Below are 26,170 nucleotides of genomic sequence, written 5' to 3'. Positions count from 1 at the left end.
GGCCACCAGAACTCAAGCGCCGGCCATGGTAATGGTGTGGGCTGCCATAACAGCCGATGGCCGCTCTCCGCTCGTATTAATTGACCGTGATCAGAATAAATGCCGAATATTATCACGAAAATATTCTGGGGGTGTATTAAAGGCTTGGGTACGCAAACATTTTGGCCGCAGACCTTAGACATTCCAACAGGACTAAGCACCATCGCACTCAGCACGCGCCACCCAAGATTGGTTACAAAATGAGGTTCCTCGCTTCATTTCCGGTGCACAATGGCCACCAAAATCTCCGGATACCTATCCGTTATCAGGAGTATTTTGGAAAGAAAGGTTGGTACTAAAAAATACCAAAGTGTCAATCACCTGAAGCAAGCAAGGGTCTTCAACAGAAGTTATGTTAAAGGTCTTCCAAAAAAGAGGTGTTAGAGATATTTGATTTATTTAAGACCTATTGGAATCTTCTTTTTCTAGAAAACAACATAAACATGTTTTTTTTTTCTCAGGAAAACCTGGTAAAGGTTTCTACATCAATAAGATCTGGTGAACAGATTTTGTCCATTGAAGACCTGTAGATCGATTTCTATTTATAGAAGTTGCCTTTAAGGTTATTATAAGCTTGATTGGGCCAAAAATTATGTAACACCTCGGAATATTGGTTTCCCACACAGGAAAGTGTATATGGGTCTTCCTAGCTCGCCGAGCTGAGTCGATCTAGCTATGTATGTCCGTCCGTCCGTCTGTCCATGTTAATTTGTAATCAAGGTACAGGTCGCAATTATAAACCGATCCTCACGAAATTGAAAATGGAGGTGGGGTCAGGGTCAGAATAGAACCCTATTGTTTTTGGAGATGATCGCACGATATTTAGGGGTTGAAATAGACAAAAAAGCAGAAAATTTTCTTGATTTTGCAGTTGCTCTATAGGCCATAATTATTAACCAATCGACGCGAAAATTTACATGGAGTTTGGGACCAGGCAGAAACCTGCCAATTTGAGCGGCTATCGGACAATAATTAGCGGGTAAAATAGACCCTAACTTTTATGTTAGAAAATATGAAAATTTCCACTAAACCGCGAATATTTTTAATCCCAGCCAAATCACAAATACATTAAAAGATCTCATTACAGTGATGTGAATAGCCAAGAAATCGGATATATAACAAAATAGATACAATACATATGTAAAAGAATTGATCTTATTTGTTCTGCTTATAAATCAAGAACCGCAGGGCCGATTTTCACAATTCCCATCAGTTTGGAATGGTCTCTTGCCAGAAAATGATAAATTCTAAGAAAATCGCGGGATACTATACCAATAAAAAAGTTATATCTTTTGTTTCATTTTTTCCATGTTTGTCATTTTTTTTATCGCATGCGATTTTTTCAATTCAATTTTGAATTTTCTAAATTTTTACACCCCCCAACACTACGTTTTGAGGGTATATATGTATGTCGCAATTATCGTCCGATCCTACCATTGGATTATATTTAGCTGTAAAATGGTCGGCCCCGCACGACTATAGCCTTTGCTTACTTGTTTTTCTATAGAAGGCCTGGGATTGGAATTTTTCCTATAGAATACATTTTTTTTTGTTATTTCTTCTACAAAAAACTTAGTGAAAATATTCAACCTATAGAAGTCCTGTCTAAGGTATTTTTTCACAAAGAATACCTAGTATTATTATACTATAACCGCCAAAAATATACTCACTTCAGAAAACCTTTTAAAGTTTTTTTACATTTAGAAGAGCTCTAGAATATCATCTGTCTATGAACTAACATCTCTAAAGGAACTTCATTCTGTAGGTCACCTCTTGAAGGACTTTCAACTTTGGAAGACATTATTTAGGCATAAGGTCTCATACCTATAGACTTTTCACTGTCTCTTCTTCACGCCGATATAATGAAATAATTTTCAATCACATTAAATATTTCCAGGATAAGTAGACTTGTGACATTGTTCGCAGTCGAACATAATTCGAGAACTAGGAACTGCGATTGGCTCGACACGCTCGATTCTTTAGCAGCCTGACGATTGGATTGTTTATCCCCTAGCGATTTGCTTGCTCCTCGTGACCTAACCTTTAATCAATCTCAGAGATTGCCAGAAGAAGTTCAAACATTTCGAGTCGATGGCCGTTAAACCGAACACCATCGTTTTAATGTGAAAGAAGCGATTGTGCTACGAGTGACGCAAAAACTTCCAAGGGGAAGCGTAACACACCTCTATATCTAAGAAAAGCCAGAAGAAGAATCTTCAAATCATATAATACTCCTACCAACAGGAGTTAAGGAATCTCAATACAAATTACAGTCTTTCTACTTAAGATCCATGGATTTTAAGTAGACTTGGCAGTGCATGGGTTTTGCCCAGCCCTTGAGTTTAAACCCCAACAGAATTCCCGTTTGTCTAGCGGGAAAACTCATTATTTGGTGCGATTTTCTACTTGGGCAATATTTTGTGTTTCTTCCAGAGATCAAATAATTTTCTATTTAAAAAAAGTTTAAATCTTGGATCACATCAATATTTTTAAATAGCAATACAAATTTCATTGAAATCTGATTTAATTTTCATAATATTTTTATGTTCTTTTAAGCTTTCCCAAAAAACCACCTTTGTCATCGAAATTAACAGCAATAAAAACTGAAAATTAAATTCAACTAAATAGTTTCTTTTTTTGTTTTCAAATACATTTTCTACAAATTTACAAATATCTTACGATTTTCATTTCAACATTGACTCCATTTAGAATATTTGTGCAATAGCTATCTATATTTTCACATGATATGTTAATGATAATAATTTTCTTTTTTCAATAAATCGTAAAATATTTGTAAATTTCTAAAAAAATGTATCATCGATTACTTAATACTAAATTCTTACTGGCTAAAACTGCTGATCGCTTTCGGTCTCCTCTCATTGATATGTTACGATTTCTGGTTTGATCTTAAATTCTATATTTCTTTGGTTTGTTTAGCTTGCTTCTTTTTCATTTTGGTTAATTTATAAACTATTTTGTTAAATGTTATTTGAGATTCTGTTACTGATTCCATTTTGGTGAAGGTAATATACAAAAGTAAGCTTAATATGGCATGTCTTGTGTTTTCTTAATTCACGGGGATATAATACTTTTCTAGTTGAGTATTATTGATAAAAATTACGTAAGTAGGAGATTTTGTTTGTAGACAGAAATTGCTTCGTTTGTCTCTGAATGGGTGGTAAATAGTTTCTTTTCTAAAAATTGACTTCGTCTTTTTTTTTAATATTTTAAAATATCGACATTTTTAGATGGGCTATATTCCCGACTGTACTGAAAAGTTGTGTACCATATTTCATAGATAATATTGCGCCGGTTTAAGAGATATAGGGAGAAGCTGCTATTTTTACATATTTTATCAAATTTGAACCATTAAATGTATATTTTTGGAATTTGTAATCTCCACACATATCTTCGACATGAGTTTTTCTACAAGTTTGACAAGATTTTTTGACCAACCCAATTGGAGCCCCGGTTGGAGGTTTGTTTCGAGACCGACCAAGACGATATTTTTATTGGCGAAGAGTTTCAAACTTTTATTAACTTCTTTAAATAAAATCACTACTGGGAGTTCAATATTTATAGGTTTGAATCAGAAAGCCATTGCTATAGTCGGCCACTATACAACACTATAACTTCTTTATATTTGGCTGGAAAACCACAAGTGGCTATCGTTAGAGCTCTCCAGCACACTTTAAATGTGAATAAATCTTTTGTGTCTCGTACCATCGCCCGTTACCGTGATATCGTGGTAGTGTAGCCCGACGTCAAGGAAGTGGACGAAAGAAAACAGCAACATCAGCAGAAATGGTTCGAAAAATAAAGATGCGACTTGATCGAAACCCCTGGTCGCAGTGGCCGAAAAATGGCTCTTGAGCTGAACATATTAAAGCCTTGGGCACCCAAAAATTTTGGCTGCAGACCTTGAACCTTTCAACAGGACTCAGCACCATCACACTCAGCACGTGCCACCCAAGAATGGTTACAAATTGAGGTTCCTCGCTTCATTTCCATTTTCTGACGTTCCTTTCGTAACAATTACTTATGTAGGTCCATGTAATGGTATAGCCCCATATAACGATACCTCCCGATAATCAATATTTTGATGAATTTTTTATGTTTCGTATTTGTTGTTGGTAGTGGATATTTTATTAGTGGCTACTGCAAACCTGGGATTTATACTCTATGGAGTCATAAACTCCGATTCAAATATCTTACCTCCAGGCCGTTGAAATTGGCTCAACGTTAACGAATCGGCTTAAATAATTGTAAATGGTCTTTGTTAACGGGCTTATAAAAATCAGAGGGTAGATTTTATTTTCATTCTAAGTCCGATATTCCTCAATTGGGAGTTCGTTCTTCTCTCACAACTGAAGATTTGAGGCTATAAAATTTTTGAGTAATTTTTATGGTAAAACCCCAAAAAAATATATATTTAAATAGGATCATTGTAAAATCGATATGTCTATAATTGCCGATTTTTGCATTTTTAACCGCAATTATGGCTTAAATGTATGTTTTGCAACATTTTCCATTTTTTTGAGGGATTAAAAGCTTCTTTAAAAAAAGAGACACATATTCGTCTACAGTATAGCCCCATCATAACATGGCTGCCCTCATTATACCCTCAGCCATATGGCTACAGAGGGTATATATCATTTGATACGGTCAAAACGTGCCTAGTCGAAATAATGGTTTTAGACCCTAGGTCTCTTTGGACCAAATCCGTTTCAGAACATTTGGAGTCGATCTACCGATGTCCGTCCGTCCGTCCGTCCGTCCGTCTGTCTGTCTGTCTGTCTGTCTGGCTGGCTGGTGCGCACGATAACTTTCGAAGGGAGTATCCGATTTGATCCAAACTTGGTACATCGTAATATTTTTGTCAAACTTAGATCGAGTTCGGAGATGGGCAATATCGGTCCACTCCTTCTGGTACCTCCCACACAAAATGTCAAAATTTTCAAAGAAAATAATTTATTGCACAGAAAGAGAGAGGATAATCCGATTTTGATCGAACTTTGCGAATTCTTATATTTTCATCAGTTGCAGGTCAGGCGCGAAAATGGACAATATCGGTCCACTCCATCAAGTACCTACCCCACAAAGGGTCAAAATTTTGAATAATTACAACTCCTATAAAATGTGATGTAAGAGTCCGATTGTCTTCAAATTTCACACACCCTAATAATTTTATTAGCACAAGGTCTGGTGTGAAAATGGAATATATCGGTCCACTTCTTCGGGTAACTCCCCCACAAAGGTCGAAATTTTCAAAAACAAAAAAAAAATAGTTTTTCTGCACATAAAGAGAAGCAATAATCCGATTTTGCTCAAACTTTGCAAATCCTTATATTTGCATCAGTTCTAGGTCAAGTGCGAAAATGGATAATATCGGTCCATTCCATCAAGTACCTCCCCCACAAAGGGTCAACATTTTGAATAATTACAACTATTATAAAAAGTCAAGTAAAAGTCTGATTGTCTTCAAATTTCACATATCCCAATATTTTTATTAACCCAAGGTCTGGTGTTAAGAGGGAATACATCGGTCCACTCCTTTTGGTACCTCCCCCACAAAAGGTCGAAATTTTCAAAAAATATATATAAAATATATTTTTTGCACAGAAGGAGAAACGGTTATCCGATTTTGCTCTGACTTTGCAAATCCTAATATTTGCGTCAGTGCTAGGTCAGGTGCTAAAATGGACAGTACCGGTCCACTCCATCAAGTACCTACCCCATAAGGGTCAACATTTTGAATAATTATAACTCTTATAAAATGTGATGTAAGGATCCGAACGTCTTCAAATTTCATACATTCCAATATTTTTATAAACCCAGGATCTGCTGTTAACATGGAATGTATCGGTCCACACCTTCTGGTACCTCCCCCACAAAGTGTCGAAATTTTGAATACCCATGAAGCGCATAAAGGGCCACATTAAGATCCGATTCCATTTAGACTTTGCACATCTCAATATTTCTATCAAAACAAGATCTGTTATAAAGGTGGTATAGATCGAACCATTTCTTCTGGTACCTCCCCCATACTCAGGTTCAAGATTTTGAAAAACAAAACGCTCAAATAAAGCGAGATAATAATGAATGCGCATAAAGCGCCACATTAAGATCCGATTCCATTTAGACTTGGCACATCTCAATATTTCTATCAAAACAAGATCTGTTATAAAGGTGGTATAGATCGAACCATTTCTTCTGGTACCTCCCCCATACTCAGGTTCAAGATTTTGAAAAACAAAACGCTCAAATAAAGCGAGATAAGCATCCAAATCTCTTCAAATTTCACACATAAATTTTTTTTGCTAACACAAGACCTGTTATGAAGTTGATATATATCTGCGAACCCCTTCTGGTACCTCACCCACAGAGGGTCACAATTTTCAATAATTTTATCTGTCATAACTTTCGAAACAATTTAGCAATTCTTTATTACTTGCTATGCTCAAATATTTCTCTCAATAAGAAGCCTGATATGAATATGACATTTATCGGAATTTATGATTTCGCATATAATTGGATATAAATATACTTTCTTGTAATTTAGCCCAATATTTCGCTCAATATTTTTTATCTGTATCAGATGAAGTATAAAAATGGAATATTCCGGTCGACTCTATATGGTACATCACGCACATTTTAACATTTTCTAAAAATTATTACATATCTCATAAAAAGTGAAGGAGTGAGTCAATATAATCCATACCAGGAACGTTGGAATATTTATATCATATTTTTGGGTCTGATACAAAATGGACAATATTGGCCCATTCCTTCGGAACCGGCTCTATAGAGGGTCAAAGGTTTGAATAATTGTAACACTAGTCAAATATATTTCGATTATTTAATCGAACATAGGCTGAGGGTATATATCTGTCGGCAATACCGACTGATACTTTTTAACTTGTTTTTAATACCTTTTTGTTGTTTACAAGTTTGAATTTTTACCATCCTTGCCGTCCTAATTTACTTCTTAGATGCCTATAGCTCGTATAAAAAAATAGCGCCCGATTTTGGAAACTTGAAGACCTTAACCTCGATTTGCGGACTAAATTCCTGCAATATGGCATATCCCCTAATAAATGAGGTGAAAAACCTCCTTGCAAAAAAAAAAAAAAAAAAATAGGTGTTCATCCAGAGCATTTGTATGGCCATTTTGTACTTTTAGAGCCTGAAATTCAGTACTGTCCTTGTAGGCCAAAAATTCAAATACCTATATCCCACATATAACGATATCACCCGATTTTTCGGCATTTTGAAGATATTAATAAAAAATTTACGTTGGTAAAAAGCTATTAACATCATATACTTGGATTTTTTTTTAAAACTTTGTCCATGTTTTCCGGTCAATTGCACTGGCATATACTTGGAACTCGAACTAATAAACAGGGGTTATATTTTTTTATCGTGGGGGATAATTATTTTTTTACCCCTCTCTTTACAGGGCAATAGTGATTTGGAAAACATAGCTCATTTCTGGTGATTAATAAGTATTCATCCAAATGTGTACATAAAGCCTAATGTTTTTGGAATATATCAGAATTAAAAGGATTAAAATCGAGTTTCTGGCATATTTAGATACATCTATTCATACATCAATATCTATTCATACATCAATATTTATTGGGTTAAAAATACAGGTTGTGCGGTCGTACCAGGATCATTTCCTCACTGCTCATTTGAAAAAATATGTTATTTCTCTTTATTTCAATTCTCCTAAAAACAAGACATTCGTTGAATACTAATATCCTATGTTGCGTATGATTTATGGCAACCAATTAATAATATGTATACGCCCATAATGCCCTAGGGTCTTTCACATTTACGAAACAATTCCTTTCTCTTTACAAAATCTCCTCCTTAGCATAATAAAAATAAATTGTAAAAATAAATAACTCTTTTTAAACTCATAAAATATTCTAATATATTTCTCTTTTTTTTCCTACAACTATGATAATTTTTCGATTTGCATTTCAAGATTGATATGTAAATAGAAAATGCATATGTATGTTATATATGTATTCATTTTATGTATGTGTGCCACATAAGCTTTTTATGCCGTGATGATGTACATATGCCAAACATACATTTGATATATTTGAAGTGAATGTGTATAACTATATGTTTTATATATTGAGTATATATATAAATATTTGTTTTGCCTAAAAGTATGCCTTAAATCCTAATGATATGTTTGTGATAATGGTTGTTGCTTCTTTGAGGGGGGCATTTTTGTTTTCCTTACAACTAATTGATAAATACATGGGTTTTATTTTTCAATAACTTATAAATATATATATTTAAATATTATACTTTTTTTGTTATAAGACAAATAGGATAGGAGAGTAGAATAAATTGTGTGAATGTGTTTTTTGGGGGGAAAATTTTTTGTATATAGATATCATTTCATTGGTGTATAATACATTTTTATATAAAAAAGTGGGTTATCTTCTGCATTTGGTAATTTTTTTAGATTATCTAGTTATTTTTCTTGGTTTTATGTTTTTTTTTCTTATAAGATTTAACTATGTTATAGTGTAATAGAACCACTTCTTTTGTTATTTTTAATTTTAGTTTAACCATTAACATTGTTAATTATATTTAACTGAAGACAAAAAAACTTTCAACAAAAACATATTTTTTTATTTAACTATTAGAAACGCCTATTTCGTTTTTCTTTTCTTTCTTTCTTTTTTGGGGGGTTTTCTCTTTTTAACGAAATTTCAATGCTAAACGATCAATGAAATAGAAACAAAAATAAATTACCGCTAATTTTGTGTAAGACAACAGTTTAAAATCCTTGTCTGAAGGGATTTGCTGGACCACTTGGTGCTGGGGCCGGCTGTTGTTGTTGCTGCTGTTGCTGTTGAAAGGGATTTGCCATTCTTTGTTGAGGAAGATGTCTGCCATCTGAGCTGGGCTGCTGCTGCTGATACATGCCACCCTGCTCCTGGTAGCCCGGCTGATATGATTGTTGATATTGCGAATCCTGTTGATAACCCCCACCACCACCGCCACCTTGCTGCTGATAGCCCCCACCCTGAGCCGACTGATAATCATAGTTACCCGCCTCATCCAAATTGGTCTCCTGCTCCTGCTGATATTGCTGCCCATATTCCAGATGATTCTTGAACTCTCCATCCACAGGCTGTTGATCCTGCATCACATAGGTCTGATATTCCTTATTCGGTGGATCTTGCATTAGAATATTCGCCTCATTTTCGAATGGTTTGAAATCGTAAATGTTACGCAATTTCCGTAAGACCGGAACATAGAGCAAATTCGAAAAGGCAATGAGGAAATTCAATGCTGTAAAACCGATGGCCTCAACCACGCCTCCCGCAATAATGGGACCCACGGCGTAGGCTATCGAATACGAGATATCGGCAATGGCATAAATCGAACCATATACCGACACATAACGTACATCCACCAAATAGCCCAGTGTGGGCAAGAGGGCAGTATCGATGAGGGCGATGCCAAAGCATATGACACAAATGGGTATCATGAGCATTTTATAGGAGCTGCAGAAGGGTATGATAAAGCAGGAGAGACCTTCTAGGGCCAGGCCGCCCGCCGCCATCAGCCACTGATGTTGGGGATATTTGCGGGCCATTTTCACGGTGATCACCACACCCAAGACATGGGGGAAGAAGGCCGGCAGCCATACCATGCCGATTTTCCAGTTATCCGTTGTCATGTTGTCCTCCATCCACAGCGAAATGGTGGGCTCCAAAAAGGCCAGCGCCACATTGGACATGGTCAGGGCGCCGGCACACACAGCAATATAGGGATCCATTAGCAAACGCCAAATGGGTATGGTCTCCTGTTTGACTTCTCTGCTCTGGGCCAGCTGTTCTTTGACTGGCTTCATTACAAGCAGCAGCATTAGGCCGTCTATCAGACACACCAGAGCCAATATCAGGAAGGGCACTTCCTTGCCAGCGAACTGGTAAAGTGCCCCACCAAATGGCGGTGCCACCAGACAGCCAAAGCTAATGAAGGCCAGGGCAATACCGAGGGCCTGCGAACGTTCGTTTTCCTCGGTAAAGCGATCGGCAATCATAGCCAAGCCAGAGGTATCAGCAAATGCTGAACCAGCTCCTTGTAGAGACCGTGCAAAGAACAGGACACTGTAGCTGCTGCCGCATGCAAAGACAGCTGTCGAGAAGAACATAATTGTGAGACCAATCATCATGGGTATGTCGTAGCCAATCTTGTCGATAAGTCCTCCGGAGAAGGGGTTCACCATTAGCTGGACAATGGCCTTGGAGGCGAAGAGTATACCCGTGGCCGAGTCCTGCCCATGATGGTCATGATGGACGGGTATTATGGCACCTGTGCGATTATCACGTATGGGTCCAGGCGTTACCTCATCCACTTCGAAGCTGCCAATCTCTCTCAGATAGTCGGGTATGATAGGCACTATCACCATATACAACATATTGTCTAGCAGCAGGGCAATCGATACAATGACCAGTACCAGACGTCGTTGATTGACCGGTTCCTGGATTTTTTCCCAGACGATTTCCTTCACCTCTTTCACCTCCAGATTGATGACGGGTATGGTAAACGAAGACATTTTGTGGGCTGTGTTCTCTTTTTCGCGGTGTGGGTTCTTAAAAGGGTAAATTAACTAAATTGTTGTTGTTGCTTGTCTTAAATGCTAGGGTTCGGGTTGATATTTTTTCCTCTCCTTTTCGTTTTGTACTTCAAAAAAGTTTTTTTGGGATTTGAAATAATTCGATTCAAATTGGCATGAATTTGAATTGAATTAAAAAAGAGTTAACAATCAGCCTCCATAATTTTGGGGTTTTCTATTCTTGCTCTTTTGTTGTTGTATATAGTTAGGGCTTGTTTGTTGTTGTTGTTGTTGTATGTTTTAAAAATTCAGGCACATAATTTATTCGTGTTGTTTCCTTCCTCTTCAGAATCCCCTATGGCTGTTGCTTTGCTCCGCTTCTCGGCTTGGGTGGGGGCATCTATTTGTTTAGCGGTTGTTATTGGGTGACACCAGCTTGGCCGTAGGATGAGTTGGCTTTGTTCGTTTGTTTAGTGGTGGCCACAACCTTTAACGACACAGAAACAAGATTTCAATGATTATTTTTTGTTTGTTGTTCTTGTTTTATGAATATTTTATTTAAAAACATTTTGCAAATTTAGTATTTATTTTAGTTTTCTTTTTAATTTTCATTTAACTTTACTTGCCATCCCAAACAAGGATCATTAATATTTTTTGGTTAGGTTTTTATGATTGAAATGTTGTTTCTGTGCAGCGAAAGGTGTATAGCTCTTTCTTAAAACAAATTTTCAGAATTAATTTTATAATTGGCTTAATTATTTATGACATTTTTGTATTGTATTATTTTCTACATTTTTTTTTTTACTTTTACAAATGTTTTATGATTTGATTTATCGAAGAGAATGAAATTGATTTTACAAAATTTTTATTGTTGTTATTATTATCTACATTTCACTGGTTTAACATACATTTCAATCATAAAACAAATTATTTTATTTAATATTTTTTAAGAAAATATTTTTATAGAAATTATATTTTTTTAAGATGCACGTGATTTTTGTTTTAGATAATCTACTAAAATCCATATTTAGCAATCATACTATATTTTCTATTTTACCAAATTTCTTTGGTAACGCGTTTTTAAAAAAGCCTAATTGAAAGCTATTTTCGTTTAATTTCTCCTAGTTTTGCTCAAAATTGTTGAAGTTTTTTGCGATACGGCTTCAGGTTTCTGAGAGATAAAATTGCAAAGATGGTAAAACCAGTAGATTTTTTGCAGGTACTGTACTGGATCTATTTATACAAATAAAATTGTTAATATATAACAACCTGCTCCTAAAACATTTGTACTCAAAAGTCGGAAGAGAGTTGAAAGTTCTGAAAAAAGCTGAACATAAAATAAGTTAAACAGCATAAAGAGGTTTTGCCAGCACATATAGACTCTAATCATTTGACCATTACTTACACTACACCATACACTTTTTTGTGACGTACAATAAAGTTTAGCCCTTCACATTCCATATAGGCCCTTTGTAGGGAAGGAACCAGAGGACCTGTCTTATAAATACCATTGTGTGAAGTTAAAGGAAACATCTCTGAATAAGTATTATTTTTTAATTATTGTACCCTCAGCCTATGGCATATATCATTCACAACGGGCAAAACGGCCTCATCGAAATAACGTTTTTAGACCATAGATCTTTTTGGACCAAATCCATTTCAGGACATTTCGAGTCGATATAGAGGTGTCCGTCCGTCTGTCTGTCTGGCTGCAGCGCTCGATAACTCTCGAAGTTAATATCCGATTTGACGTAAACTTGATATATCGTAATTCGGAAATGGGCAATATCGGTCCACTGCTTTTGATACCTCCCGAACAAAAGGAAAAAAAAACACAGAAAATAATTTACTTTAAAGTGAGAGAAATTATCATGCAATTGTGTGCGAAATTTGCAAGTCCCCATATGTTTATCAGTTCTACGGCAGTTGCGAAAATGAAAAAACTCCACTCCATCAAGTACCTCCCCCACAAAGGATCAAAAATTATTTTATGTTATTTTAAGTTTTATAAAATCCGAAATAAAAACATCCGATTTTCTTCAAATTTCACACAACTCAATATTTCCATCAATAGAAGATCATTTGTATATATGGAAAATATTGCTCCACTCCTTCCAGTACGTCCCTCACAACGGGTCAAAATTTTGAATAACCATGAAGCTCATAAAAAATGAAATGAGCATACGATCACGTTCAAACTCGGATTGCCAAGATTACCCGTGAATATATCGGATCTCTCCTATTGACACCTTTCCCAGAAATTATCAAAATTTTTAATAATTGTTACACTTATAAAATGCCAAATAAACATACGATTCTCATTAAATTTAATTTAATTTAATTCAGAAAAAATTGCCAATATATATTTTATTTTCTTTAAATTTTGCACATCCCAATGTTTTAATAAGTATTAGATAAAGTAGTAGTAGAGTGAATGATATAATTTTTTTTCGAACTTGACCTAACACTGATAAAATTATTATAATTTGCAATGTTTAAATCAAAGACCCTTTTAACTTTCTATAAATTTTTGACCTCTTGTAGGGAAGGTACCAGAAGGAGTGGTCCGCTATTGCTCACTTTTGAACTCGATCTAATTTTAATTGTATTATTACTATGTACCATGTTTGAACGAAATCGAATACTCCCTTCCAGAGATAGGTATTAGATCTATTCCAAAAATTCTGAAACGGATTTCGTCAAGAGAACCCTGGAATCTGAACCGCTATTTTGTACATTTTTAGTTCGAACTTCAACAAAAAACCTTTGGTACAGCTATGATACAAATATACTCATTATTCGAACTTCCAAAAATCGAGTCTTACCTCACCCCTGTCAAAAATTCCAAGCCAAAATTGTAGTTTAAAAATATTCTCAGAATACATGATTCGAGATGAATGCAGTGTGCATTAAAATAGCTTCAACACATGAAGACACATACAAATATATGTATATATAACATATATTACTAACACATTGCAACTTAGGCATATTATTCATGCTCTTATCAAACGACCGCTTGCATACATAAGTTGTGATTCTGGGCTAAATCTCTACATTCTAGCTTGTAATGATGGATTCATTACAACTTTGAACAATTTTTTTCGTTGCCTCTAAGCAAGAATTACGGCAAAATTTCATTTTATCACAGTTCGCATTTAAAACTTCTGAGTTATAGCTCTGATCGCTCCATTATAATTCTGCAATTATTTTCTACCGTTTAATATTTTACAGCTTCTTGAGATCTTTAATCATAATGTTGCACTATTTGGTATATTCTACAAAGTATTTTTCTTGGCTTTAAAGTACTAAGTACTAACACCTGTACTTTATACGATATTATATAGTTGTAACTTTTGAAGCTTTCGTACCCTTAGAAAAATGCACTTGCCTTAGCTCAGGTTTGGTTCAAAATTTTAAAGTTATAACATTCTTATCTAACGCTCAAGGACAATGCTCTACCATTTTAACTTGAAACCCTAAACTTACGCATTTCCCAAAATTACGTCTCATCAGTTCTTACAGAGCCCTCCTTTTAAATTTCAAAGTTTTATTCATTATCCATCACTCACTACGATTTTTTTGAAATTAAAAATAATTTATTAAAATTTGATTTCTTGCAGCACAAATTCCATAATATTCTCCTTTCAAAAATCGAAGTTCCTCTAATCAAAGATTGCTCCCCCAATTAGTTAATTTTTTTCTATATTTGGTTCCACTGTTTTTATACCCTACAACACTATGTGTTGGGGGTATTATAAGTTTGATTGGGCCAAAAATTATGTAACACCTCGAAATAGTGGTTTCGCATATAGGAAAGTATATATGGATCTTCCTATCTCGCCGAAATGAGCCGATCTAGCTATGTATGTCCGTCCGTCTGTCCATGTTAATTTGTAATCAAGCTACAGGTCGCAATTATGAACTGATCTTCACGAAATTTAAAATGGAGGTGGGATTATGGTCAAAATAGAACCCTATTGTTTTTGTAGATGATCGCACTATATTTAGGGGTTGAAATGGACCAAAATCGGAAACATTTCCTAATTTTGCAGATGCTCTATAGGCCACAATTATGAACCAATCGACGCGAAAATTTACATGGAGTTAGAGTTTAGGAGTGGGCAGAAACCTACCAATTTGGGCGGCTATCGGACAATAACTAGCGGGTAAAATATACCCTAACTTTTATATAAGAAACTAGAAAAATTTCCACTAAACCGCGAATATTTTCAATCCCAGCCAAATCACAAATACATTAAAAGATCACTACTGACCATTACAGTGATGCTAATAGCCAAGAAATCGAATATATAGCAAAATAGTTACAATACATATGTAAAAGAATTGATCTTATTCATTCTGCTTATAAATAGAGAGCCGCTGGGCCGATTTTCACAATTCCCATTAATTCAGACCATTCTTGTCAGAAAACGATAAAATCTAAGAAAATCGCGGAAAAATATACCAATAAAAAAGTATCGATTTTTTCTCAATTTTTGTCATATTTTTTCTTCGCATGCGATTTTTTCAATTTGACTTACAATTTTGAATTGTAAATTTTCTAAATTTTTGCACATAAAAACATAGGTATTGACTTCACCTTTCATATAAAGTCTGCAGAAACAAAATAGGTTCACGCATTACAGAGAACATTAATTTCTAACACAATTCAATTTATTTTTATATACATAGATGTAGAAATACTATTCTCCGGAACTAATTTTCATTAATTCTATATCCCATATTCAACAAATATGGTTTTGCATATTCGTTACCATAAATATATTCTATGTACCTTACATAATTTCTAAGGGATCAGATTATTACGACGCAATATTCGTTTGTTTTGTGCTAAGCTTTTGTTTTCTTTTATTACAACACCTGGAAATGTTCACAAGCACTACAAACGATAGACAAAAGTTTACTTTGCTGAGATGGCTAACAAAGTGGTTGAAATAACAAAACCATAACTAAATACCTGAGAACAAAAACAAAATCCCCTCCTTTTCAACGAGCTTACTTTGTTTCGCAAACAAAACGAAATGTGGTCCCTTTAAATCCATACACAAAAAGAGCAAGTTATATATATATGGAGAGAATGTAAAACAAGAAAACTTTTTTGTTTTGAACGTAATTTTTTTCTTCTTATGTTTTCCACGAAAACCATGAATGGAAGTAAATGCGAGAAAATCCTTAGAAAGTTTGGTTTATTACAGTTTGTTTAGTGTGTGTGTTCTTAAAAGTTTGACATGCGTTTTCCATGGAAACGCTTATCATGAAATAGAAAAGGTGAAAAATGGAAGAAGGAGTTAACTGTTGTTACAGTTTGAGTGGCAATTTTGTTGGGGTGTTGGATTTCACCTTAATTAGAATATTGGAAAATTGCGGATTATATATATTTCGGTATATAAGACCAATTTACAAGTTTTTAGAATAAAGTTAATATAAAATGGATCAAGTAAATAATTATTTTATATTTTTAATGATGTATACACACACATACAAATTATATGGGTTTGTCCAATTATTTGTAAACACGTTTCTCCACTTGACTTTCTTGGTGGCCCAAAAGGTTGTTAAGAACATAAATTTCAAAATTCTAAAGAAAGGTAGAACGCATATTGAATCGCTCATGAATAATTTTTGTGTGTGTGTGTGGTAGTGACACAGTGGTTGGAGTGGAAGAGCAACTGGAGTTCAAAAAACTATTGCAGAAGCTGTTATTTGACCAAGGCAAATATTTCCCAAAAATTACTAAATCTCCAGGAAAAGAACAACTGATGTAAAAAGTGGCGAAGAAAAGGATATACGTGCATGGACCTTTGAAAACTTAAATAGGAAGGTAACTTAAAGCGTGGCGACTAAACGTTACATTTACATTTTCGTTACATCAGCCAATAATCCAGAAGATATTTTTATACCCTCCACCATAGCATGGAGGGTATATTAAGTTTGTCATTCCGTTTGTAACACCTCGATATATACATTTTAGACCCCACAAAGTATATATATTCTGGATCAGCATAAAATTCTATGTCGATTTATCAATGTCCGTCCGTCTGTCCGTCTATCCTTCTGTCCGTCTGTCCGTAAGTGGAAATCACTCTAGCTTCCCAACGAAATGAAGTAGGTTGATAAAATTTTACTCAAATGTGTATTATGTATGCATGACTTTTGGTATTGAAAATGGGCCATGGGCCACATCTTCGTATTGCCCCCTATTATACCGGTACCTTCAGATATTCGGTATTTTGATGATTTTAGCGACATTATTCACCGGAATTATTTCAAATTTGGTATTTGAAGTTCGCAACGGGTACTACAGCCTATGACAGAAAATTGTTTATGCAATTCCACCTACGACGCCGTATAGACCCTAATATCACGGCTACATTCGGTATTTTTAGAATTTTAACAGAATTTTTAATGGATTTTTTTTATTTTTTTGAAAATTGGCAAATTCGTTGCAAATGGTGGTTCGGCGTGGCCGAACTAACAACTTTTTAATTCTTATTTTAAATAATGACTCGACTTTATAGATATATATATCCATGGTAAATATGTCAATATATGTTCACGTACATGTTTTTATTGTTAGGCATTGGCTTTAAGTTTAGAGTTAGAAACCTAAATGATATAGCACCAGGAGGGGTGGACCGATACATCCCATTTTCACACCGATACTTGGACTAATAAAAAGATTGTGTGTAATTTGAAGAGAACCAGATGCTTATTTCGGATTTTGTTATAGTTTTGATTATTCAAAATGTTGACCCTTTGTGGTGGAGGTACCAGAAGAAATGGTCCGATCACTACCATCTTTATAACAGATCTCGTGATGGAAATATTGAGATTGAGATTTCGCGTTTTATGAGATTCATGGATACTCACAATTTTGACCCTTTGTAGGGGAGGATGGTTTCAGGAGAAGTGGGCCGATACATTCCATTTTCACACCATAATAAAAATATTATGATTTGTGTAATTTAAAGAGAACCAGATGGTTATTTCGGATTTTATGATCGTTTTGGTTATTCAAATCTTCGACCCTTTGTGGGGGAGGTACCAGAAGGAGTGGATGGATATATCCTATCTGCACACCAGACCTTGGGTTAAGAAAAATATAGTGATGTGTGTAATTTGAAGGCAATCGGACACATACATCACATTTTAGAAGAGTTATAATTGTTCAAAATTGTGACCCTTTGTGGGGGAGGTATTTAATGGAGTAGGCCAATATTGTCCATTTTCAAATCTGACCTATCACTGATGCAAATATTTGGGTTCGCAAAGTTAGAACAAAATCGGATTATCCTTTCTCTTTCTGTGCGGTAAATTATCTTTGAAAAAGTTGACATTTTGTGGGACAGGTACCAGAAGGAGTGGACCAGTGTACCAGCCAGACAGACGGACGGACAGACATCGCTAGATCGACTCCAAATGTCCTGAAACTGATTTGGTGCAAAGAGATCTAGGGTCTAAAACCGTTTTGGCCGTATCAAATGATATATGCTCTAGCCACATGGTCGTGGGTTTAAACTACTTAAAAAACCAGTTGTAGTTCAAAATGGCACAAAGTAATATTTCGATAAGACTTAGATCAGGATCAAAAACCAGTAAAGAAAGCCTTAAAGTTGGGCGGGGCCGACTTTATGATACTCTACACCACTTTGCTAATTTAGTAGAGCTGCGCATAACAATTAAAAGTTTTTATGGGAGAATTCAATTATACACGATATTATTATAAATTTAATTTAAAGGTCAAAGGACTAAATATGACGGAGCATTTGTATATTTCAAATTCGAACCTGTATTGCTTATTTGGTGCACAATTAATTTGAAATCGGATAAATCGGGAGCTATATCCAAATCGGAACCGATCTCGATAAAATTTGGCAAATGTATTTCTGAGCTGTATTTGATATATTTCCCCAAATATTGTTGTTACAGAGTGCATATTACGGTTGCGGATGACAAAAATAACAAATCGGATGAACAATATATATGGGAGCTATAGCTATATCTGAACCGATTTCGATCAAATTTGGCATACTTATTTTCAGGTATAATTTGGTTATATGTGCAAAATTCCATATTATTCGGCTGATATTACACGTTTGGTGCACAATATAAAGCAAATCGGACGAATATATGTATGGGAGCTATATCTAAATTTTGACCGATTATCTCCAATTTCAATAGGGTTCGTCATTGGGCCAAACAAATGATTTGTGAAAATTTTCAACTGGATCGGGTAATAAATGCGAAATGTACTTTGTTTACAAAAATACATGGGCAGACGGACAGACGGACGGACCGACATGCATAAATGGACTCAGAATGTGATTCTATGCAAATCATCAAAAGGAACTATGGGTCTATCTCGTTTCTTTTTGCCTGTTACAAACAAATGCACAAAGACCTGCACAAAGATCCTGACCACCTTGTGGTGTAGGGTGTAATGAATAATATTGCTTCGCTCATTTCTACACTTTTCTCATAAAATGTAAAAAATTTTGAATAATACTAACTCCTTTAAAGTTTGGAATCAGCGCCCGATTTTTTTCAAATATTTTCTTATCCCAATATTTATTTCTAAATCTGAATACTGAAATTTTGGGAGAAGGTCACTCTTGGTCCAAAGGTGGTCGGAGAGTGGATTTTTGGCAATTCGCACTAGAACCGGAGGATGCCCTGGTTATGGAAATTTGTACTTATATGCAATATATAATATTAAATTTGGAACAATTCTGTATTGTATGAACAGATAGTGCTTCAAATCGGAACTTTGGCAATAGGGTAGCTGTTCATGTGTAACCTGGACATATGAAGATGGTTTCGCAAATGTGTACTTTAATTGTACGAAAAGTACCAAGTGGTACTCAATTTAGTATTGGATGAAGCTACAGAGAAAAAATTCTAAAACCTGATATTTAGTTTATTAACTGTACCTGTTTGAGGTTTAGCGGCGATTTGGAAATTCATCCTATATTTGTACGAAAAGTACTGATTGGTACTATGTTTTGTATTCATTGAAGGGATAGAGTTAAAATTCTGTTATTTAATATTTAGATTATTGATGGTATCTGTGTGTGAGATTTGGCGGTGGTTTGGAAATTTGTCCTATATTTGACGAAAAGTACTAAATGGTACTAAATTTGGTGTTGGGTTAAAGAATATGACTGATATCCTCAAATTTGATATTGAGGTCTCTTATTAGAGTCTGAAATTTAAATATGGACGTGGTTTCAAAAATGTGTACAATAATTGTACGAAAGGTACTAAATAGTACTAAATTTGGTATTGGATGAAGGAATAGAGGAATAGAGCTGAAATGGATGTCACTGTTGGTGTCTGTGGTTGAGAAAAGAAACTGGTTTGGGATATGCGTACTAAAATTGTATTAAATGGTGCTAAGTCTGAGAAAATTTGTACTATTTTTTTGTCATTTTTTTAGCCACTGTTCACCGTTCGTCATGACGTGGACGACAAACAGGCAACAACAACAACAAGAAGTAATAATAATTTACTCAAGTGTTATGAATGTGTGTGCCTGGGTTCTGGGGTCGAGTTTTCTATATCTTAGCCAGCCATGCTGGCAAACATTTCAATATTCAAGCAGCAGAGCTATTGTATGAATTTAACAACCCCCAAAAATATGCTACAACTTTATACTAAATATAAACTCCTGAATGTATACACAAACGTTGTTTTGTTCGTTCGTTCGTTACCTTTCGGCCAAACAAAGAACCAACATGGTCATGAAAATTTAATGATTTCATGGCGTTACTGATGCCTATTCATGCTTGAAAAGTTAGGGGGAATATTTTTTTTTGTGAGCCTTAACGAAGGCCAGGTTTTTCTGTTCTCTACACCAACGTCGCGCCGCATACATGTCCCCACATTTAAAGGTTACTCCCCATTCCCTTTAAATTGCGTTGCGTGCAGCTCGAGTGGTTTCTTTTGAATTGGGGAAAAAAAGAAGAAGAACAACAAAACCTCCACGACCATTCAACAGTAATTAATGAAATGAAAAGAAAACACAGCCAGACCAAAAACAGAAATCGTATTGAAAATAAAGGTTGCCTGTTTGTTCGATTTCAAGTAGTAGACGTAATTCTAATTACGTTTTCGACAAAGTTCATTTCCGTAATGACGTATTTATGATTATCGTTTCTCAATGGATTGTTAACTTGCCATATTTTTCCGAAATTGTCGTTTGGAGAACATTTGTATTGTTCCAAAAGGTTATCGTGTCTAGTGGTTTCACGTGTACGTCATTGTGTCCACGCGCTCAGCTCCAATCGAATAGTTATGTCGCCGAAAAAAAAGACCAACACAACACAGGTAATACAATACGAAAGGTAGATTGACATATTGTTTTGGGGATTTGTGTCATCGTCGTATGGGAGTATGTGATAATTATTGTTCATGTCCCGATGGACAAAAGGAACAATTAACCAATCGATTTTGTTAGTCTGTAAAAAGCTTAAGTGCCATTGTCAAATGAACGGAGTTAATTGCATTAAATTTGTGAATACAAATAATAGAGGAAGTAATTTGGAAGAAAATAAACAATATCGATTATGAAAAACAGACAGAAGGTAATATTTAGAAAGCAAATAGAGAAAATATAAGCAAATATATTCATACATATACATAAAATGGGGAACTATTTAAAATACGTATACCTTTTGGTATAAAATAGAAATAAATAGCTAAAATTTTGCACAGATGTGTATTTTGCGAGAAGGTAGTAAATTGGCCAAGTCGGTCAACTTTTCGTATATATCCTTATAACGGTACCTACGGATATTTGGTATTTTCATGATTTTATGCACCTTCTCCAACTGAATTGTCTAAAAAATTGCATTTGTAATGAAAGGTCCAAGCTCAAGTGACAGAACGTTGTCCACGTTTTCCTGTAGCGCCCGTTTAGCGGCACCTCCCGATATTCTGTTTATTGGTCATTATACTCTCAGCTATACGGCTAGGAAGGGTGAGGGATATACCAGAAGGAGTGGGCCGAAATTACCCTTTTCTGAACACGATGTAAGTTTGAAAATAATATTACGATGTGTCAAGTTCGGATAAAATCGGACACTCCCATCGAGAGTTAGCGTGCGCACCAGCCATACAGATACACAGACGGGTGGATATCCCTATATCGGCTCCAAATGTCCTGAAACGAAATCGGTCCAAAGAGACCTAAAGTCTAAAACAGTTATTTCGATGAGACACGTTATGGTCGTATCAAATGATACCGATCGTCTGAAAATTTTGTACTTTCCAATATTTTTATTAACACAAGATTAGGTGTGAAGATGGAATATATCGGTCCACCACTTCTGTTTTTTTTTTCTCCCATCTCTCATAATTAGCGAAATAAGTGTGCGATTCTTTCAAACTTGGTATATCTAAGTATTTCTCTAAACCAAAGTTTGGAGTCCTATAAACGGCTTCAAAACATTGTCCATGTCGGTTAACGATTTTTATAGGCCAATTTTCAACCGTGTTTTAAATTTGATAACAATCCTTGTAGTAGAAATTTATCTCCGTTTTGGTATGGCCGCCATATAACAGTTCCACCCACTTTCTTTTAGTTTAAAACTCTAACTGAATTCTTCAATCGAGCTCACTGGTATTTGCATATTTAAGTGGAACACGTTTGAGTCCATATACTATTATTTAAAAATGATTTTAGCTAATGTTGGAGGGTATTGATGAAATTGACTAGAATTGATACTTTTAATGCTAAAGGTTACCTCTCGACGGAGAACATATCCATACATAATTTCCATATTCATAGTTGTTAAAAGAAACTCTTTGAAAATATAAAGTTGACAGGAAATCTTAACATATACTTGAAACTCTAAGATATTTGGTCTGGAAGACCTTTTACAATAATATTCCGAAAAATGCAAATCACGATGTCAGCACGGGTGGAACCTGTAAAAATAGTCTGAAAACTGTCTAAGATTTGGAAGAACCCCTTCAAATTTTTATAAAAAACTCTACGATTTTTGTGCGAAAGACCTTGTAAAACATTATATTGAAATAAATTCACAGCTTAATTATGAAATAATCCACGGTTCTATGTGGGAAGGACTTGTCAAAAAAATTTTGGAAAAAAATCCATGAATTTTGTTTTAAAGATGTTTAAATAATATTCTGAAACCAAAGATTATTGCCTGGGAAGATCCTGTAAAATATTCTCAGAAAATAAGAAGACCTTGTAAAAAAGGTTTCATTCCTTTAATCTCAAAATATTTGTTTATTTTAATCTCTGAATTTTTCAGCATAAAAATATTCGAGAAAAAATATTTACCGGGAAGAAAAATTCGCGAATTTTGTCCGAAGAAAAACTGAATCTGTGGATTTTCATTTCGAAAAGGCTATTTTTTCGGATCAGGATTTAAAATTTTTTTCTTATACAATTGGCGATTTTGGTGTAAGTCGTTGATTTTTATAACCCACAAGAAGAAAGAGAAGAGAAGGAAGCGACATAGACCCATTGTTCCATTCGATCATCAGGATAGAATCCCATTCCTAGTTGATTTATTCATGCCCATCTTCCCGTCTGTCTCCCCGTATTGCCCGATCAAGATTACATTTTGCACAAATCATTTGCTTGGCCCATTTACGAACTCAATTGAAATTTGTGATATTCGGCAAAAACTTAGATATAGCTATTGTATATATCTTCTGACGATTTTCTTTTATTGTATACCAAATGTGTAATATTTGCACTGCTCTAAAGCAATAATACACATTCAAAAACAAGGTGGTCAGGGTATTATGTCTTTGTGCATTTGTTTGTAACAGGCAAAAGGAAACGAGATAGACCCATGGTTCCTTTTGATGATCTGTATAGAATCACAGTCTGAGCCGATTTATGCATGTCCGTCCGTCTGTCCATGTATTTTTATAAACAAAGTACAGTTCGCATTTATTGCCCTATCCAGATGGAATTTTGCACAAATCATTTGTTTGGCCCAAGGACGAACCCTATTGAAATTGGAGATAATCGGTAAAAATTTAGATATAGCTTCCATATATATCTTCGTCCGATTTGCCTTTTATTGTGCACCAAACGTGTAATATCAGTCCGAATAGTATGGAATTTGCACGTACGATCAGATTGGACCTGAAAATAAGTATGCCAAATTTGATCGAAATCGGTTCAGATATAGCTATAGCTCCCATATATATTGTCCATCCGATTTGTTATTTTTGTCCTCCGCCGCCGTAATATGCACTCTGTAACAATAATATTTTGGGAAATATATCAAATACAGCTCAGAAATACAGTTGCTAAATTTTATCGAGATCGGTTCAGATTTGGATATAGCTCCCATATATAACTTCGTCCGATTTACCTTTGATTGTGCACCAAACGTGTAATATTGGCCCAAATGGGATGAAATTTGGCACTTACGACCGAATTGAGTCTGGAAGCTAGAATGTACATATTTGGGGAAGATCGGTTCAGTTATAGCTATAGCTCCCATATATATCGATCATCCGATTTGTTATTTTTGTCCTCCGCAGCCGTAATATGCACTCTGCAACAACAATATTTGGGGAAATATATCAAATACAGCTCAGAAATACAGTTGCTAAATTTTATTGAGATCGGTTCCGATTTGGATATAGCTCCCACATATATTTTTATCCGATTTCAAATTAATTGTGTACCAAATGGGCAATACAAGTCCGAATTTAAAAGATACAAATGCTTCGGCATATTTAGTCCTTTGAACTTTAGATTATAATTATAATCATAGCGTGTATGATTGAATTCTCCCATAAAACTTTTAATTGTTATGTGGAGCTCTACTAAATTAGGAAAGTGGTGTAGGGTATCATAAAGTCGGCCCCGCCCGACTTTAAGGCTTTCTTTACTGGTTGTTAATATAATAGTTAAAAATTATATTCTTTTCCCCACTTGGAATTTTTATAGAAAACAATTACTTTATTTACTTTTCAATATTTTATTCAACTTCTGTTTATTCGTAGAAAAGTGCATTAGTCTGATTCTATTACACCTGCGTAACAAAATTTCCAAATAATTACCATATATATTCATTTTAAGTACTTTATTATAATTCGGTTCACATTTATTTATGAACGTAAAGAAACAAAATTTCAGGATTTTCTGACATTCAAGGTTTCGTCCTCCCCCACATCATCCCTAGCCAGCAGATGTCTTACCTTTCAGTTTTCACAACATGTGGCACTTCATCAAAAATTCACAAGATAAATTATTTTCACTTCCCTTTTGTCTAATGTTTACATTCGTCATTGTTGTTATAGTTGTTGTTGTTCTTGTTGTTGTTGTATTTTGGTAATACATTCTGCATTAATATTTTATTTGGCTAAACAAACATTTCTCATACCACCGGAAAATACATACAATCACACACACACACACTGACAAGTTTTGGGGAGAGTTCTGTGAAGGGAAAAGTTCAATTCAACCAAAGCCTGGGTGAGTGGGAGTGTTGGAAATAAGGGATGACCTTAATAAAAATACAGTCTCATATACATCGAGCATACCTTTTGTCAGTAGCTGTAATATACGATATTGCTATTGTTGTTGTTTTTTTTTCTTACATTTAACAGCAAGGATAATGCTTACAAAGAAGGAAATCATTCTTGGAAAATTAATCATATTAGAAAAATTGTTCTGTGCTATCGTTTGGGATATATATTTCGGTGAAATTTGAAGAAGAAATTTATATTTCTTTCAGAGGAACATAAGAAACCACGGCAAGGTGCAATTGAAGTGGTTATCAATTTTAAAAATTAATATGAGACTGGCATCTTGAAAGTGGTAGATATATGAAATGTATTTCCAATCAAAAATAATGTTGAAGTCTTGGGCTTTTGGATAATGTAATTGAAGCAGACAAAGTTACGTGGAATAATGGTCTACAGTTTTTAGCGGGAAATGGAACTTTTAACGCTAGAATAATGAAATTTTGGGAGATAAGGCTGAGTTTATAGAATTTCGCACTATAAAAACTAAGAACATACAGGGTGAGATGAAACAATTGCAACCAACTTCAGACTGCTGTCGTTTCAAAGCCACTCGTCCGACAGCTGTTAAAATTATTCCAGTGACAGCTCATTACATTGATTAGATTAAAAAGTAGCTTCGCTTGGCCGAAAGTGGTGAAATGCCGAATTTGGTTTTCTCCAATGAGAAAACTTTCGTTGTCTAGTAGTTTGTAAACAAACAAAATGATCATGTTTAATCGTGTCAAAGAGGTCAGCTGAAAATATGCACCTTCGGTTGGCCAACAGAACTCAAGCGCCAGCCATGGAATCAGCACCAAAATGAGGTTCCTCGCTTCAATTCCAACGCACAATGGCTACCAAAATCACCGGATACCAATCCGTTGGACTATTGTGCTTAGAGGATTTTGGAAAGCAAGGTTGGCACTAAAAATAGGGAAGTTTCGATGAACACGAGCAAGCGCTTTGATGGGAATGGGCCAAAATACCGCAGAGCAACATTCGGGCAGC

The 26,170-nt window shown here is 35.0% G+C and overlaps 2 protein-coding genes across 3 annotated transcripts in view; both read right to left on the bottom strand.

Annotated features, from left to right (window-relative positions):
• Positions 1 to 26,170, bottom strand: part of LOC101889931 (choline O-acetyltransferase) — a 180,568-nt gene that overhangs the window by 131,222 nt on the left and 23,176 nt on the right. The window lies entirely within an intron of this gene.
• LOC101889588 (vesicular acetylcholine transporter) overlaps positions 7,965 to 26,170 on the bottom strand; it is a 41,386-nt gene continuing 23,180 nt past the window's right edge. The window contains exon 2 of the mRNA XM_011295015.3: positions 7,965 to 11,123. Coding sequence (XP_011293317.1) covers positions 8,846 to 10,636 — 1,791 coding nt within the window. The 5' untranslated portion in view covers positions 10,637 to 11,123 and the 3' untranslated portion in view covers positions 7,965 to 8,845. The remainder of the gene's footprint in view (positions 11,124 to 26,170) is intronic.

The sequence above is a fragment of the Musca domestica genome, unplaced genomic scaffold (assembly GCF_030504385.1).
Source record: "Musca domestica strain aabys unplaced genomic scaffold, Musca_domestica.polishedcontigs.V.1.1 1, whole genome shotgun sequence".
In the NCBI taxonomy this organism is placed as follows: domain Eukaryota; kingdom Metazoa; phylum Arthropoda; class Insecta; order Diptera; family Muscidae; genus Musca; species Musca domestica.
This window is presented reverse-complemented; position numbering and strand designations above follow the sequence as displayed.